The sequence below is a fragment of the Schistocerca gregaria genome, chromosome 8, assembly GCF_023897955.1.
Source record: "Schistocerca gregaria isolate iqSchGreg1 chromosome 8, iqSchGreg1.2, whole genome shotgun sequence".
Classification (NCBI taxonomy): Eukaryota; Metazoa; Arthropoda; class Insecta; order Orthoptera; family Acrididae; genus Schistocerca; species Schistocerca gregaria.
The window spans coordinates 203,539,633-203,559,109 of record NC_064927.1 but is presented as its reverse complement, the minus strand read 5'-3'; the positions used below and the strand labels follow the sequence as shown (position 1 = coordinate 203,559,109).

General features: G+C 36.5%; 1 protein-coding gene across 5 annotated transcripts in view; it reads right to left on the bottom strand.

The window, feature by feature from the left end:
• Positions 1-285: 285 nt before the first annotated feature.
• Positions 286-19,477, bottom strand: part of LOC126285416 (inhibitor of nuclear factor kappa-B kinase subunit alpha-like) — a 166,347-nt gene continuing 147,155 nt past the window's right edge. For all 5 annotated transcript variants that reach the window (XM_049984780.1, XM_049984778.1, XM_049984779.1 and 2 more), the window contains 3 exons: positions 14,147-14,291; positions 12,773-13,071; positions 286-2,097 (listed from right to left, as the gene is read on the bottom strand). In XM_049984780.1, coding sequence (XP_049840737.1) covers positions 2,007-2,097; positions 12,773-13,071; positions 14,147-14,291 — 535 coding nt within the window. In that variant the 3' untranslated portion in view covers positions 286-2,006. The remainder of the gene's footprint in view (positions 2,098-12,772; positions 13,072-14,146; positions 14,292-19,477) is intronic.

Here is a 19,477-nt window from a genome sequence, read left to right as displayed (position 1 = left end):
AGGGCAGTGTGGAAGATAAAAATCATAGAAGGAGACCAAGAGACAAATACACTAAGCAGATTCAGAAGGATGTAGGGTAAAGTAATTACTTGGAAATGAGGAAGCTTGCATAGGATACAGTAGCATGGAGAGCTGCATCAAACCAGTCACTGGACTGAAGACAACAACAACAACAACAACAACATGATGCAGTACTATACTCAAAAAAACCTCTGTGTCAGCTGGTTTTGGCTGCAGAAGCATATGCAATTATAATGGCAGACATCAATAACATGTGACGTAAAATTGGTTTCATAAAATATGATTTATTTGCTTTGTATTTAAATGAATTGGAGTAACTCACAATAGAGAGACAAAAAGTAAAGAGAGACTGAGTATCTCATTTGACTGTGTCTAAAAAACATAGTATATCCATGGTAAAAGATAGTATATCCATGGTAAGGTAGCAATTCACATGCATAATCAGATAAACAGTCAAAGAAATGAATGAGTCTTCAGTTAACAATATAACATTTGGTTGTCCTCGCTCTCATAAAATATTGCACAACTACACAGAATGATAAATATTGCACAACTACACAACATGATAAATACAACAGCCCTTTCACAAACAGGAAATGTAATAATACATCATAAAATTTTTAAACAAATGACAATACTCATAAACAAGGTAGGTGATAACCAGTAAAAGTCAATAAAATATTCAAAATTACATATGAAATTGGGACAAAGAAATATTACTGAACATAAGCCAATAATGACACATAAAAACTGTATTACAATGTATTTTGTAATTGCTATATTTGTTAATTACTGTTTCCTCTCCTTTCTACCTAGTTTTATACAACTATTGCAATGACTTTTTTCTTGAGTTCCCTAAACTCCCATCTGGCTTTAAAACTGAAGACTAAAGAAAAATAGTTTTTGTTATTTCCCCACAGTAACTAACAATCAGATGTACTCTAAGAAACTGTAGCTGACTTTGTCAAATAGATGCCTTTTAAAGATTACAGTAAATGCATAGAAAGTATTTCATTTCTTCAAGATGTAACTTTGTAAAAAATTGCTATTACTAGGCCTAAAATTTAATCTAAAAATATATATTTTCTTTCAAAATAGTTTTCTGAGATAAATGATCCACACATCCCTTATTTTTGCTTGTGAATAACAAAGAGGAACAAACTCTTAAAAACATCTTTCATGTGTAAATACAATGAAGTGAGACTCACTTTTCACCACAAACTCTATAAATGTGCATTCAGTCTTTAATATAACCAATATTCTCTCTGTTCATCAAGAAATAACTATTGTTAGAAATCTAAGCACATAAAATAGAATATAAAATATAAACCAATGTATAACAAATACACTTCAATTCACGCAAAGATATAGCTTCAGTCACAACAAATAAAAATTGTTTAGCAATACACAAACATTTCAATTCTTGCCGTGTCAACACATGACAGTAATTTTGCGATCTGTCATTTCTCCACATCTTTATTGTTACATTCTCATCAAAAAAGTGTTCAGTATTGTGTAAATTGAAAAAAAAAAATGGTTGATGGGTTTTTTTCTAGCATGACACGGGTGTAAAGCTCTACGCCTGAGCAAACAAGTGTGATTGTAGGCCACAGACGGTATGATACAACATAGTGACTCCTTCTCCAGTCTTGCTTTAAATTACGTGAATTGTAGTTCATGACACTTATAGTCTTCTGCACCAGAAACTAAATCACCCACACAGGTAACAATTGAGGATTACATACCTCATTATGCTGTACTCCTCAAATATTAATGAATTTTAATGTGTAATAAGAAATGTGAACTTATACCACAGAATCAGGCATTCACCATGTGCGGGCGCACGCACGCACGCACGCACGCACGCACGCACGCACACACACACACACACACACACACACACACAAAGAGAGAGAGAGAGAGAGAGAGAGAGAGAGAGAGAGAGAGAGAGAGAGAAATTACATTACACTCCAGCACAGCCATCTTCATTGTTCCAAATGAGTCCAATCCATTGACATGAAATCGCCCATTATACTGCGAATTTGTTGAAAACTTTGATTTAACAGCTCTTCTGTCCTGAAAAAATAAAATGAAAGTGTTAAACAAAACTGTTCTGCAAAACAATGATGGCATTAACAAGGAGAGGTCCCTAGTGGTGGGATTGACATTTTAAAATCATCTATAAAGTGAAGTAGGTTAAGGTCCCAAGTTCCACACCATGCAGTTATTCACCCTAGTGGTCACCCACTTCCAAGCAACCAACAAAAATAAAGCATAATGATTAAGATACTGGCCTCACGCACAAGAGGTTGTAGGTTCAAACCACGTCAAGAGTATTGAATTTTCATTATTTTTACATCTCTGTTGAAATTACTTTGACCATAGTTTTTATTCAGTTAATTTTATTAAATGTATTTTTTTAATTTCTACTGCTTTGTTGCATCATTTTAATCAACATATTAACTTTTACAGTTTTTCATTTTTTCTTGCTACCACTCTTTTTCCATTTGGAATTTCTGTGCATGTGATTGTAATTATTTTTATGTTGTCGTTGTTGTTGTTTTTGTTGTGGTCTTCAGTTCAGAGACTGGTTTGATGCACCTCTCCATGCTACTCGATCCTGTGCAAGCTTCTTCATCTCCAAGTAACTACTGCACCCTACATCCTTCTGAATCTGCTTAGTGTATTCATCTCTTGGTCTCCCTCTATAATTTTTACCCTCAACACTGCCCTCCAATACTAAATTGGTGATCCCTTGATGCCCCAGAACATGTCCTACCAACAATCATAAGCCAGCTATCCTGGTTGTGTGCAGGCAAGTGCAATGATTTCCATTCAGTCTCTCTCTTCTACTATATGAATTGTGGTGTCTGTTCTTTTGGGCACCACACATTCATATAACTGAAAGCTTTAGTTTTTCTAGTCAAGTTGTGGCACAAATTCCTCTTCCCACCAATTCTATTCAGTACCTCCGCATCATGATCTACCCATCTAATCTTCAACATTCTTCTGTATCACCACATTTCGAAAGCTTCTATTCTCTTTCTGTCTAAACTATTTATCATCCACGTTTCACGTCCATACATGGTTACACTCCATACAAGTACTTTCAGAAAAGAATTCCTGATGCCTAAATCTATATTCGATGTTAACAAATTTCTGTTCATCAAAAAAGCTTTCCTTGCCATTGCCAGTCTACATTTTATATCCTCTCTACTTTGACCACCTTCAGTTATTTTGCTCCCTAAATAACAAAACTCATCTACTACTTGAAGTCTCTCAATTCATAATCCAATTTCCTCAGCATCACATGATTTAGTAAAACTACATTCCATTATCCTCATTTCACTGTTGTTGATGTTCATCTTATATCCTCCTTTCAACACACTGTCCATTCCATTCAACTGCTCTTCCAGGTCCTTTGCTGTCTCTGACAGAATTACAATGTCATCAGCAAACCTCAAAGTTTTTATTTCTTCTCCATAGATTTTAATTCTTACTCCAAATTTTTCTTTTGTTTCTTTTACTGCTTACTCAGTGTAGAGATTGAATAACATCGGGGACAGGCTACAACCTTGTCACACGCCCTTCCCAACCACTGCTTCCCTTTCATGCCCCTCAACTCTTGACTGTCATCTGGTTTCTGTGAAAATTGTAAATAGCCTTTTGCTCCCTGTATTTGACCCATGCCACCTTCAGAATTTGGAAGAGAGTATTCCAGTCAACATTTTCAATAGCTTTCTCAACAAATGCTAGAAAAGTAGGTTTACCTTTCCTTAATCTATCCTCTAAGCTACATTGTAAGGTAAGTATTGCCTCACATGTTCCAACATTTCTATGGAATCTATCTGATCTTCCCCAAGGTCGGCTTCTAGCAGTTTTTCCAGCCATCTGTGAAGAATTCGTCTTAGTATTTTACAGCCGTGACTTATTAAACTGATAGCTCAGTAATTTTCATACCTGTCACCACCTGCTTTCTTTGGGATTGGAATTATTATATTATTCTTGAAGTCTGAGGGTATTTCACCTGTCTCATACATCTTGCTCAACAGATGGTAGAGTTCTGTCAGGGCTGTCTCCCAAGACTATCAGTAGTTCCAATGGAATGTTGTCTACTCCCGGGGCCTTGTTTCAACTTAGGTCTTCCAGTGCTTTGTCAAATTCTTCACACGGTATCATATCTCCCATTTTATCTTCACCCAAGTCCTCTTCCATTTCCATAGTATTGCCCTCAAGTACATCACCCTTGTACAGACCCTCTGTACACTCCTTTCTATTTTCACCCTTGTACAGAACCTCTATTTACTCCATTCTTTCCTTAGAACGTGTTTTCCATCTGAACTCTTGATATTCATACAAATAGTTCTCTTTTCACCAAAGGTCTCTTTCATTTTCCTGTAGGCAGTACCTATCTTACCCCTAGTGATTTATGCCTCAACATCCTTACATTTGTCCTCTTAGCCATCCCTGCTTAGCCATTTTACACTTCCTGTCGAACTCATTTTTGAGATGTTTGTATTCCTTTTTGCCTGCATCATTTACTGCAATTTATATTTTCTTTTTTCATCAATATTTCTTCTGGTACCCAAGGGCTTCTACTAGCCCTCATCTTTTTACCTACTTGATCTTCTGCTGCCTTTATTATTTCGTCTCTCAAAGCTACCCATTCTTCTTCTACTGTATTTCTTTCCCCTGTTCTTGTCAATTGTTCCCTAATGCTCTCTCTGAAACTCTCTACAACCTCTGGTTCTTTCATTTTATCCAGATCCCATCTCCTTAAATTCCCACCTTTTTGCAGTTTCTTCAGTTTTATTCTACAATTCATAACCAACAGATTGAGGTCAGGCCCCTGGAAATGTCTTACAATTTAAAACCTGGTTCCTAAATCTCGGTCTTGGCATTGTATAATCTATCTGAAACCTTCCAGTGTCTCCAGGCCTCTACCATGTATACAACTTTCTTTCATGATTCTTAAACTAAGTGTTACCAATGATTAAGTTATGCTCAGAGAAAAATTCTACCAGGCGGCTTCCTCTTTCATTCGTTATCCCATTCCATATTCACCTACCATATTTCCTTCTCTTCCTTTTCCTACTATTGAATTCCAGTCACCCGTGACTATTAAATTTTCATCTCCCTTCACTGTCTGCATAATTTCTTTTAGCTCATCATACATTTCTTCAATCTCTTCATCTTCTGTGGAGCCAGTTGTCATACAAACTAGTATTACTGTGGTAGAGGGGGCTTCCTGCCTATCTAGGTTACAATATTGCATTCACTATGCTGTTCGTAGAAGCTTACTAGTGCTCCTATTTTTTTTTACTTATTGTTAAACCTACTCCTGCATTACCCCTATTTAATTTTGTTTATGATCTCGTGTCCACCTGACCAGAAGTCTTGTTCCTCCTGCCACTAAACTTCAGTAATTCGAACTACATCTAACTTTAACCTACCCATTTCTCTTTTTAAATTTTCTAACGTACCGCCTGATTAAGAGATCTGACATTCCACACTCCAATCCTTATAACGCCAATTTTGTTTCTCCTGATAACAACATTCACTTGAGTAGTCCTCACCCAGAGATCCGAATGGGGGACTATTTTACCTCCAGAATATTTTACCCAAGAGGACGCCACCGTCATTTAACTATACAGTAAAGCTGCATGCCCTTGGGAGAAACTATGGCTGTAGTTTCCCCTTGCTTTCAGCCGTTCGCAGTACAAGCACAGCAAGGCCATTTTGGTTAAGGTTACAAGGCCAGGTCAGTCAAATCACTGAGACTGTTGCCCCTGCAACTACTGAAAAGGCTGCTGCCAGGCTACAGGAAACAAACGTTTGTCTGGCCTCTCAACAGATACCACTCCGTCATGGTTGCACCTATAGTATAGCTATCTGTATCGGTGAGGCACCATACCAACAGCAACGTCCACTGTTTATGGTTCATGTATTAACTGCAATTTAATGTCTTCTGTTTTATCATCCTATATTTTTGTCCATGTTATTGCATTCATTATTTTGTTTTCTCTTTTTGCTTGAATCTCATTTTATTTATAAACCTTTGTTTCATTTAAAGCTTCATCTGTGTTACTTTGTCCACAGTGGAATAAGAATTAATAGTCTAATGTTTTAACAACATCAACCATCCAAAAAGAGATACACCTTCTAATGAAAAATACAATTTTGACACAACTGCACAATCAATGTAAATAGATTATTTCATGTTTTGTTTTTTAATCTATACATCAGCACTCTCAAATGTTTAAATATTATGATAGATAAATAAAAATAATTAAATTCATGCACACAAAGAACCCAATTGCAAAAAGAATAATAGGAAGGAAAAATGAAAGCAATTGTAAAAGTTAATATGGTGATTAAAATGATGTGACAAATCAACAGAAATTTAAAAAATTACAATTAATGCAATTAACTGAATAAAATTTTTGATCAAAGTCATTTTGATAAAATGTAAAAATAAAAAAGAATTCAACACACCTCAAGAGATTTGATTCTATATCATCTTGAATGTGAGGTCACCACCTTAACTTTTTTTTAAGTTTGGTATTTGTCACTACAGATTACAGTAAAATACCACACATTAGAAAACTTTCAGTAATCCAAAACATACATTTAAACTATATCGTGACCAAAATATAACTAGTTACAGAAGTAATATTCAATCATTTGTATATTACTCACTTTGTCTCTATGAAAAATCATAATCGTTTCATGGCATGTAAAGGCTTTGGGCTCCTCCTTGCGTTGACTGTCACCCAGGAGAAGATTCAATACAGTGAAGGAGAATTTCGCGCTAACAACAATCGTTAACTTGTGTATCAGCTGACCTTCCGAGCTACAGCTGTAGAAGTATTTCCTCTGGGCTGAACTGGAACTGGCAACCTATGGATTTCTGCTCACAGAGCGTCTATAGTCCACAATCCATCTAAATTCTTCAAGTCTTTGTTCGAGTTTTATTTTCTTTCTAAGTACTCTGTCACTTTCGTTTATAATTACCTGCAGTGTCAGCTGATCAGCATGTGTGGGATGACATTTCAGGGTTCTGCTGAGGTCTTCATGGCTATCATAGTGGCCTCGGGGCCCACAAAGTCCCCAATGTACTTCGCCCTCAGCAGCAATCTCATACTTGTTGCCATCACCCCTACACGGTCCACAGCTATAAGTTGAGCAGCTTATCCTATACCTGACTTTTGGAAATGGATGTTCAGCGTATTTCCAAATTGTAGATTGTGATCTTTTAATGAGTGTGTGTGAAAATACTGTTTTTCAATATACATTTGGAACCATTCTACTGCACAAGGAGTCTGTTACAGATCCCTCTTTTACAGCTGAAAAGGATCATGTGAAATTACAAAATTTTTTTCATCGGTTCCTCACTAATGAGGGCCAGCCAGGGTGAATGTCTGGAGGGTAAGAAATTTAGGGACTTTAACCTACATCATCGTACAGATGATTTCAAAAAGTTGATCCTACAAAAACTTCTCGTTTGGGCTACAAGTGACCAAAATTAAGGCTCTTAACTAACATTACATACCTTTCTACCTTTACAAACTTCACAAATACATTTTTTTGTACTTCTTATACATGTGATATTTGCTTTATGTCAGCACTGTGCAAAGTACCACACATAGTTCATCAAAACAGCAGCATTTACTGTATTAGAGCAAATAAATTACAGGAAAGTACTACTGTAAGTACGAACTTGGTGGAATCATACGTTATCTGAAATGACTAACTTTAAGTTACTGTTTTTAAGTATTGGAATTTTCAAACGCTTTATAATTAACTCGAATGATGATTGGTAAGTGATGTTGTCACTGAATTAGATAAGTAAGGACAAAACTAAATAACATGCAAATATATGCATCCAGACCTGCAACAGAAACACACGCTGGTCTTTTGTTTCCTTTCTGTCTGTTGCACTCTACTTTTACATGTTGCTGTCAGTCAGTCTGTTTCCTGTAACAAGTGCCCCTCTCCTCGCCCTCGGAGTGAGCAATATTACTTTTCACATTAGTCATACTCTACATGAAATAGAGTTCACGTAACAAAACACATAAATACAAATCGTACAGTGCCTATATTTGTGTGCAAGAGTTGTGTTGAATCAAGGGCAGAATGTTAAAGGTTTACCTTAAAAAAAATAACAAAAGTGTATTTACCTCTTGCATTACAACACTTAGTAAGGGAAATGCAATCATGAGTACCCCTGTCTAGTAGCACTGATATACTGTGATAGTAGATTACACAAGACCCAGAAGACCCATCAGAGCTGAGACATGAACACTCTCACCTTAAGACATCCCAGGACTGAAGTCAGTTGCATATGGGTAGCCAAACTATCACTTTCCTGTGCCTGTGGATTGTCCACCAAACCTTATTGGAATGATTCTTTACATTTATGTACACCCTCCAAAAGTCACAACATAGTGTATGGGAGAGAGTATGTTGTACCAATGCTAGTCATTCCCTTATCTGTTCCATTTCCAAATGCAATAAGGGAAGCATTAATAAAAATATACAAGCTCTGATTTCTCTTATTTTGTCTTTGTGGTCTTCACACGAGATGTACAAGTATGCTGATGGCAGTATAATCGTTCTTTAGTCAGTCACAAATGCTGGTTCTCCAAACTTTTTCAATAGTAAGTTTGTTCACTTGGGCATCATCAGCATCACGCACAGAAATATTCGTTTCGTAAATAAAAACTAGCTTCCTTGCTGCAATATATTTTATTTCTTGCAGATGCATTTCACTTTTTTACTTTAAGATGTCTTCAGTGGAATCTAGAATGATACAGTTTCGTTTTGTCATGTAATATTTGCAGATAATAAAACAATTCCAATTTTTTTTCACAAATAAGTGATTACTTACAGTTCTTCAAATTTTTGGTTGGCATTTGCATTTTCTCTCATCTATTCACATGCTGGAGGTCGCACTAGAACTTCACCTATGAAACATAGGCATGTTTTCATGTTACAAACTTTTCCTTCACAATTTTCATATTGTTTGACCTTGTAAACTACAACTAGTGACAGAAGACTAATAGTTTTCCATTGCACTAAGGGCAAACAGTACAAAAATTGTCAAGAAAAAAGTTCATAACCTGAAAATATGCTTATGTTTCATAACTGAAGTTTTGGTGCAGCCTCCAGCATGCGACTAGATGAAAGGAAATGCAGATACCAACCAAAAACACGAAGAACTGTAAGTAATCACTTATTTACATAAAGGAACATGTGAACTGTTTTACAATCTACAAATATCACACATCAAAACAAAACATCATTCTAGACTGCACGGAAGATGCCTGAAAGTAAAAGGCGAAACATGTCTGGAAGAAATAAAATATTTTTATGCAGCAAGAAAGGCAGTGTTCATTTACAAAACGAATTTTTGAATAGTGTTTCATGAAAAGAATTTCATCTTTCCTCCAGGGATTTCCATTTGAGTTTCCATAACAATTCCATTATATTTGTATGTTGACCAAATCTACCGGTAACAAATCTAGTAGCACGCCTCTAAGATGCTTCAATATTTCTCTTTTTAATCTGACCTGTTGGGGATACCAAACATGCAAGTAGAATTGGTTGCACAAGTTTTCTATATGCGATCTCCTTTAAACATGTGCTACATTCTCCTAGAATTTTGCCAATTAACTGAGGTCAGTTGCTTGCCTTCCCTACTACCAGCCTTATGTGCTTTTTCTATTTCACATTGTTTTGCAAGTTTATGGTTATATACTTAATAGGAGTGACTGTGTCATGCAGTACACGATTAATACAATATTTGAACACTATGTGATTGTTTTTCCTATGCACCTGCATTAATTTACACAGTTCCACATTTAGAGCAAACTGCCAGTGACTCATCACAATTAATAGCAGTTTTGTCTAAGGCAGCCGGTATCCTCACACAGTCACTCAATGATGACACTTTTCCACACACCATACCAGTCATCAAACTGTTTATGTATATAGAGACCAAGAGCAGTCCAATCAACTTCCATGGGCATTTCTGACAACACCCTTTTCTCTGTTGAACAGTCACCATTCAGGGAACGTATTTGGTTTTGTTACTTAAAAAGTCTTTGAGCCACATATCTGAGAACCTACACCATTTACTTGCACCTTTGTTTGCAGTCTGCAGCGAGGTAGTGTGGGAAATGTTTTCCAGAACTCTAGGAATAGGGAATATGCCTGTTGCCTTCCATTCATGGTTTGCAGCATATTGTGCAAGAAAAGAGCAAGTTATTTACGTATGAGCAATGCTTTCTAAATTTGCTCTGATTAGTAGTTAGAAGTGTTCCTCTTTCAAGATAATTTATTATACTTCAGTTTAGAATTTTCAAAAAAAATCTGCAGCAAAATGAAGTTAAGGATACAGGTCTGTAAAACTGTGTAGGTTTGTTTTGCACTTCTTGTACCTGGGAGTCACGTGTGCTTTTTCTAGTCACATTTGCACTGCAAAAGAAATTCATGATAAATGCAAGCTACATAAGGGATCAATGCCGCAGAGTACTCTCTATAAAACCGAATTACGATTTCACTTGAATCTGGCAACAAGATGAGAGGTGTGCTGAAGGAACAGGTACCCTGCAGATAACTACAGGGCAAAAAACAGATGCACATGACCACGGATTAGGTACCTGAATGTTTTGCCAGGGATAAATGGTGACAGAAGTATCAGGATGTTCACCTGTCATCCAATGTAAACAGCCTTCACACAAGACTATCTTCAGCCCTGCCAGACTGGTGTCCACAGGATGCATCGCTTCACAGTGTTCACAGCAAGCTGATACCCTGTTATTCCCTGTTATTTAATGTACCAACCTGTATCAGAATTAATTAATTCAGGCAAACTTTTCGATAGGTCCAGCCACGAATGGAAATGTTCTTGTGCCTATTCGAATTTGTATACGGGTATGTGCATAGAGCAGAGGTACATATACAGTTCAGGGCCTCCTGTACCATGCAACAATGTCGTGTTTCTGACTGGTATGTTTCCTCATCAGTTGTAGTTGTTGTCCAGCTTTGAGTACTGGCAAATGATTTGCTGTACTGTGGTCATTTTAAAATGCTATTACAATCTGTGATAGTTGACAGAACCCTAACATCAGCACGTTGTTTCCTGTAGCAGCTAACTCTGGTGGTGGAAGTTTTCCCAAATCGAATTATTCAAGGTACGCCCTTAACATGCTTTCATTTGAAAAATCGAGTGATTGCATGATATCAGAGTTGATATGCACCCTTGTATAGGACATATTCACAACTTGGCTTGTGCAAAAGGGCTGAAATTCCACAGCCTGCCTCTCAGTCATTTATTCTACAGAATTATTCCGTTTACTATGACAATATGAGTGCTCTCTCTTCAACTCAGTAGCTATTGCTAATTCAACAGTGCATGATTACAATTACGCAAAACTAACATCATATAACTGGAAGTGATGGGGCATGCTCTTTATGAGGTAACTCAACAGCTCTACAAACAATCAATCCCAGTCCTGACAAAGATCTGGTAGGAGGTGCCCCCACTGCATCCTGGACACGCTCTATAGGGTTCAGATCTGAAGATCTAATCAATCAGTCAGTGTGCTGGATACTTTTATCTTTGCAAAATTAATCCACTACAACAGTTCAACGTAGATGGGCATTATTGTCAATGGAAAGGAAGTCCAACCAAACAATACCACTGAAAAGTCACAAATATTTGGAAGATATCACCTCTCTAAATCTGAGCAATAAAAATATTCCTACAACCAACTCCCAACTCCAACAAAGCCCTTTCCTACACGATGCCTTCCCACATGAGGATCCCACCATCAGTAACAAATTGATTTTCCACTACGTTCTTGAGATTCTGCCAGATACCATTTTATTTCCTAACAAAAGCAGAATGACAACTGTTCTGAAAACTGATGTGGAATTTATCTGTTATATTGCTCCACTTGTATATGGTCAAATTTTAACCTTGTGGACTCCACAACAAACAAGTCAATCATTGCACAGCCACATGGGGAGGACACACTACTGCCTGATGTTTAACATATAGATCAAATGCTCTGAGCTTCTGACAACACACTCCTGACAAAATACAGTTTGTTGGAAACTTCAACTTCGGATGTAGCTGTAAGCCCTGCAAGACAACTGACTTGCATATGTTATTTACATCTTTTGAGCAGCGAAGATCAGATACTGTTCCTACTGTGCTCTTAGTTGACCATGTACTGGCGTACAATGCAATTTTCTTGTCCCTCAGAATTGTAGCTAAAGACTAAAAATGACAATTTGTGATGCATTCAACACTTCCGAAACTGTGGTCTGCATCTCACCTGCTGTACGTAGTCTGAGTGTTCAACCCTCCAAATGGTACTTCTGCTGCATTAAACTGCTTGCTTCATCAAGAGACTATGCACAGAATATAACGAAACTACAAACATGACAGGCATTATTAATATCTAATGCTTTTCCTTGTCTTTGCAACATTTGCTGCTAAAGTCAGGAAGCACTTCTTCCCTACAGAAACCACAATTCCTGTTTGGAGAACATCTTTCTCATCTGTCATTACTCACATTTTTGCTTTCCATTTACTTCTTGTCCCAATTATTCTGAACTTCCAGATGTTAGTGTATATCACAAAACAAGAGTTATACCTCACAGACACAAAAAAGAAAGCACCAAAAGGAAATATGAAGTTGAAGTTAAAGGAAAATGTTTTTTTGCTAATGGTTCCCACCTGAACCTGAGCTCAAAATTATCTTGAACAATAGTTGTAGCATCTGAGACAGCAAATGGCGACACTCTGCCCGCAAGATGTGGTGATGACTCTCGGGAGACTCTCACTTCATTTGGAGTTGGGGTTTCCTCTCTTGAGTGAGTTCTGCTAAGATTTCCATCTGCAAGGTTGCGATCTGGCATGAAACTGCCAATCTTGAAATCAGTCACAGTCAGTTCAGGAACTTGAAGCTCTTTCAACTCATCCAAGTACAGACTTGGAGATGGTGAAACATGACCGACAGAATTCTGTGTAGCATCCTGCAATGCAAGGAAGAAAACAAACATATTATAAACAAATAACAATCATTTCTTCTGATGTTTAAAAGCACTAAAGAGCATCATTTTTATGAGCAAGTGGTTAACAGGTAAAGAAAACTCTGTAAGGGCTTCAAACAAGCACAGCATTTGCATTGTCCAACTACTTTATGCACTTCAGGGGACTATTCTCTATGGGCATCACTTTTGGTGGTGCAATTAACCTACAGAAAGTAAATACAGCATTCATATTCCCTTGTTTATCCAGAAACCTATTCAATAAAATGGTGGGTGTTTGTATGAAAGGAGTGACTATATGGGATATTAACTCAAACTAGTACTAAATCAATTAAGTCATGTAATTTCTTTCTAATCAGCACAACCCACTACCAACGTAGCTGAAATGTTTAACTCTATCAGCTACGCTGTAGCACTTGAGTAGCCTCATTCATTTTTAGTGTATGAATACTTAATGTCAAAGACCACAAACTGTTCTTATGTGGAGACACTTGCATGTCCATCAGGAAAACTGCACTCGCACTACATTACAAGGGGTAACTTGCAACTTGGTCTCCGAAAGATCTTACACAGCATATCTTGTTGCCCATGATATCATGTAGAATCTGTGCTTAAGAATACTCACATTAGGTGGTTCATTCCTTCACTGTTATCACAAAAAGAAGAAGGAAAAAAGAAGCAGGAAAGAATGATTTCTACTCATGACAACCATATAACATTTTATAATTAAAGGTGCAGTGTCAAACTGCCACAGGTGTTCTTATCTTCCTTTTGCAAGGCAAGAGGAGGGAGGTGTGAGTTTTCAGCACAGTAAGCTTGTTAGGTAAATGGCACGGGAAAGAGGAAGCAGTTTTTCCTTTACAGTTTTCATCTCTCACAGACAACATTCCAATTTGGCTTCTCTCTCTCTCTCTCTCTCTCTCTCTCTCTCTCTCTCTCCCCCCCCCCCCCCTTCCCCACGCCGTGTGTGTGTGTGTGTGTGTGTGTGTGTTTTCCAGACAATAATTTCAAATCAGCTACAGAAAAAAATGTTAGTAAAATCTGTGAAACAGTGACTTACCAGTCCCATTACAGACCTCCAAATGTCATTTTGTCTCTTCAGTTGTTCCTCTTTCAGTTCAACACTGACTTTTTCTATTAATTCAATTGCTCTGTTGATGGGATTGTCGAGCATCTCAAGATCTTTTTGAAGAACAGCAAGTAATCTGAGAGAATAATGATAATTATAATGATGATTAATTAACATATAAATAATTTCTATTAATTAAATACAATAAGAAATAAAATTGCCAATTTAAGAAAAGCAATTCACAATGTTTCAAATGTAAAAAATTAGTAAGAAAAGACAAGATAATTCAGCATGGAAGAAAGTATTTTGGTGCATTTTAAAGTGTGTAAGCTTGTTTGAAGATTCTGCTACTTATATGAAAGACAATAAAGAGATTTAGCTCATGGAATGAAGGTAGACAAAATTTGGCTATGTTTATTGCACACCCTTTTAAATTACTGTATCCACATTTCAATTTGATTGCTACACCCAATGTACAGAAATGAAATACTTCTAGTATGTTGTGAATTATTTCATTCTAACAACTTTTGCATAATCTCATGCCACAGCCACCTCTTAATACAGTACTATCTTCTTGTACCTTGAACTGACCGATTTCTCACAGTGTGCCATTTTTGTCTAGTCTATTCTGTTTCCTTTCTTGTAAATTCTAGTTTCTGTTTTCATTTCACATTACATCATTACAGTATTTCCATCAAACTTCTTCATCCTTATTCCTTTGCCAATGAAATCTATAACCTAAAATTACATGTATCATTCCAATAAATAGAATAATTACATTATATTTCCTTAGAGGTCATTATTACTGTGCATGTGCAATATCATGTTTTCTAAAAATTGTGAATAATTCAATAAAAACATTTCTTACTTTAGCCATGAATTTTAATTATATAATATTTCCTTATGAGTAATTATGACTGCACTTATACATTATCAGTAAGCATATATTTTCCAAAACTTGTGAATAATTCAATAAAAATGGTTCTAAAATAAGAACCATTTTACCAATGAATTATAGCTTCTTCACTGATTTCTTATTTCACCAAACCCAAAAACAGTACACACAGGTTACAGCTTAATCTGTTTACTTTCATGTTTAGTGTTGTGTAGCTGTATTAGTGATCTTTTTGTTTGACCGGGGGGGGGGGGGGGGGGGGGGGAGAGAATTTCATTTACCGGCATGACCAGTTATTTAAAAAAAAAAAAAAAAAAAAAAAAAAAAAAAAAAAAAACTCTTGTGACTTTTAACTTGATAATAATGTTCCATTACATGATTAATTATATAATTCAAGTGTATTACTTTGTACACTGAGTTTCAGGAAGCTGTGATAATCTTCTTACAGTAATCATTCAATCAATTATTTCAGTTTGAAGTATGCTATTTTCTAAACAACATGCAGTAAAAGCTTCCAAGCTGGTGGTAAGAATTTTCATTTCACCATTATCTGTCTGCTTTTCTTTCTGACCAACACACACACACACACACACACACACACACACACACACACACACACTCTATTCAACAAGCATGAGTTTTTACAGTGCCTAATTTTCCACCCACTGCAACTCTTCCTTGACTACTCCAGTTCATAAATATGATTTGGTGCAAATTTCCTCAACAAAATCTTCTCAGATTACAACCCAAACGTCACTCGAGCTTTTGATAGTTGTCTCCACATCATCATCAAGAGTTAAAACCACTGACTGTTGGGGTTGGCACAGTTTTTTGCTCATATAGATGCAATAGTAGCATCGAGAATCTTCGAGAAAGGCACAGAGTGACCCATGCACAGCTCTGTCCCACTACAGGATCAACTGACATCACATGGCATGAGGGGCAGGTGCCGCCACGTTTGGAACTACTGCTCCTGCCTCACTACAAGTGTAACACATCTGTCTTTGCTTTGAATGGTTACATGACTTGTAAACCAAGCAGATTTTATTGAAGCATCTTTGTCAATTTGATAATTCAGAGTTTTATTGATTGACTAAATATATTTTTGTTGTTTATTCAAAGTTTCCTTTTCTATTTCAACAGCTGTAAATTAACATATCACTATTAACAAAATTTTTATTGCATGTGATGTAATCTTCTCTGGAAATGTAGCTAAGATCTGTGAGGGCACAACCTGCACAAAAATACTGTCTTCATTTATGTTGGAATGAATTTTGCTTGAAACAATAATGTGGAAGATATTTTCAGTGGAACACTAAATTTGATTCAACCAGCCAGCAAGTTCTATCCAAAACAGAAACTCTTAATAACTGGATTCACAAATAAGAGATTGGTAAGTATAAACTTAAATCTATGCAATATTAAGAAATGGGTCAGGTGGCTTGAAGCAATATCCACCAACCGAAATACTTTTTAAATGATAAATGTTTAGCAAGCAATTATGCACATTTTCATATATTAGGTTCTGAAACATTAAGTAATACATTTGTCAATATCTGCAGAATTGTAAACTATAGGGAACTCTAATATACACTGGTTCAGTTTATAAACTACACTGCCTGACAAATAAAGTGAAGCACCAAGAAGACACAGTCAGTTGTCAATGTAACTTCAGACATGTACACACAATCTTTGGGTACATAAATGATTAGAGCTGCAATTCTCCGTGAAAATAGGAAATTGCCACAAGAGTGCATTACTGCTGTTCATGTTTAATGTTGTTACCAGGCCTGGTAGAGTATATAGGAATGTCAACAGCATCAGATGTTGAGTGATCACTGTAGACAACACTGAGACGCCACATACTTGTGAGAGACAACGTTATGAGCACATGACAGAGTTGGAAAGCGGTCTTCATTTGGACAGTCGGTCAAATTGTGTAGTTTCCAGATTTGTGAGGCACCTGAAGGCAGCAGTAGCCCAGTGTACAACTGCATGGGAATGTGATGACAAGCATTCTAGTTAAGAATTTGGTTGACCACATCCGACCACCACAAGCGAAGACTGCTGTATTGTACACAAATCACATTTTAACCCCTTCACATCTGTATCTGAATCTGACAAGTAATGGCCTTCCAGTAACAATCCCTGTCATCCTGCATCACTGCTCGGAGATTACCACCCGCCAGACTAGGAAATTACCGTCCCATGAGTAGGCTGCCATTAACACCACAACACAAATTGCTGCATTTGCAGTGTTGCTGTGTCCAGAAAGGACAGACTGCAGATAAATACAGTGAATCCACTGTTTTACATTTTCGTGCAGTCCAGACTTAAAAAATGCACAACTGAGGAAAAATCTGAATTGAGAAAAATGTTAAAACCCTCAAAATACGAGCAAAAGCACACTTAATTGGCATATACAATTAAAAATCGCTACTTTGGACAAAATCTGTTTAAGCTTAGGAAATTAAATTTACAATATGATGTTCATGCAATAATTTGTGGCAATGGAATTCATCAGTTTTATAAAATCACAGATGTGTAACAGCAAGTAAAAACTCAGTAAAAAACTGAAATTGGTTTGTGGGTACTAGGCAATCGAGCTGTTTTCTGTCATGCTATGACCAAAAATTATACATTCAAAACATGCGTTTTTGAGGGATCATCCTTTGTGGTCACCCTCCATTGGAAATATTTCCTACAAAATAGCAATAATCCTTAATAAGTTCCAGGTGAAAGTGATTTTACACCCATCACCTAAGATTTCGGACCTGCTGAGATCAGTGAAGGATAATTTGTTATTGTGGAAGGCATGAATTTACAAAATACCTTGCCAGTGTGGTAGGGCCTATATAGGACAAAAACACGCACAGTGGAAGAACATTATAGAACATAAACATTGCACTCACCTTCTGCAACCCAGCAATCTGCTGTTGCAGAACATTATAACTCCAATGGACATTCAATAGAGTACCACAAGACATTAATTTTTGCCACAACACCTTTTTGGGACTTTGTTATAAGACAATCCATTGAAATACACATTGCGGAAAAATCTAATGAACCGCAACAGCGGCTATCAGCTGGATAATGCGTGGAATCCCGTCATCTCTGAGATTTGCTCCAGACGAAGACGCCAGAATAGTCCGATAACTGCAGCAAGTGGCAACATTGAATACAGCTGATTCTTGCAATTTCACTAGCAAGTGCGCTGCCACTGGGTGGTGTAGTCCTTCTGTCACTGTGACTCTGATGCATGTGCAGCAATACTATCAGCATGCTATATAAGGTGGAGCGGATAACATCTGTGTCAGTCTTCGATGGCTCACCTGAAGATGACTGGCAAGTGTTCAGTTGAAATATTGTGGAATAAAGGGTATGACAACTGGCTGCAATGCCGAACTCTTTCCAAACATTTAATTCACCGGGAAAATTTTTACAACACAACAGTGAAAACATAAATGTTGTAGACCCTTATACAATTAATAATGCTTTTAATAAACATTTATCAATTCAGGTATCTTATGCATGAACCCCGTTCTTTTGGCATCTACTGAAAGCCAGAACAGATGCAAAAATATGAGGTGAAATAGAGAATCACAAATCACAGAAACGACATTATGTTAAGACATGAAGTTATTCTACATATTATTTCTTTTGCTATATTTTATTTGAGACTCCAGTCATCTACCTTTGGATGAAAAAATTATTTACAAATATTATATTTTAACATTTGTTATATGGTTTGTTATGCAACTCCTGCTACTAACAAAAATTTGTACTGGAAAATGTGTGAAAAAAAGTGGTTGTACAATACAAAATAATTTGTGCAGCACCTTCACATATTACATAATGTCATTTCTATGATTTATAAAAGCTGTGGAACACAATCAACAAAAACTATTTTACACTCATAAATAAAACACAGAATAAAGTCTATATGGATGGGATAAAATTACCTCCATTATTTTAAAATATTTCAATCATTCACTCATTGCGTTTTCTAGTTTACTTATTTAATGTAAGTTTAAATAAAGCTAGATTCCCACATCAATTAATTTTAACTAAAGTCGAACCATTGTACAACAAATGCAGCAGTGACAACACTGCAAACTGCCTAAGTGCTTGCAATCATTGCAATGAAACATTTTTATCAAAGAAAAAGTATTAGGGGAAACAACAACTTCATCTGCTTTATATATCTAATACATCCAGTTTTAACGGATTTACATGGCAATGAAAGAGTGGCATGTTTGTTCCTAGACCTGTCACATACATCTGGCCCAGTTTCTAATAAACTGCTAGTTAATAAACCAGATTCATTCATTCACACACCGAGTTCCTTATAGTATCAGAGAAAGAGTGAAATGTCTATTACAATTACATCTACAATGCAGATATAGGATTGTGATAATTCAACACAA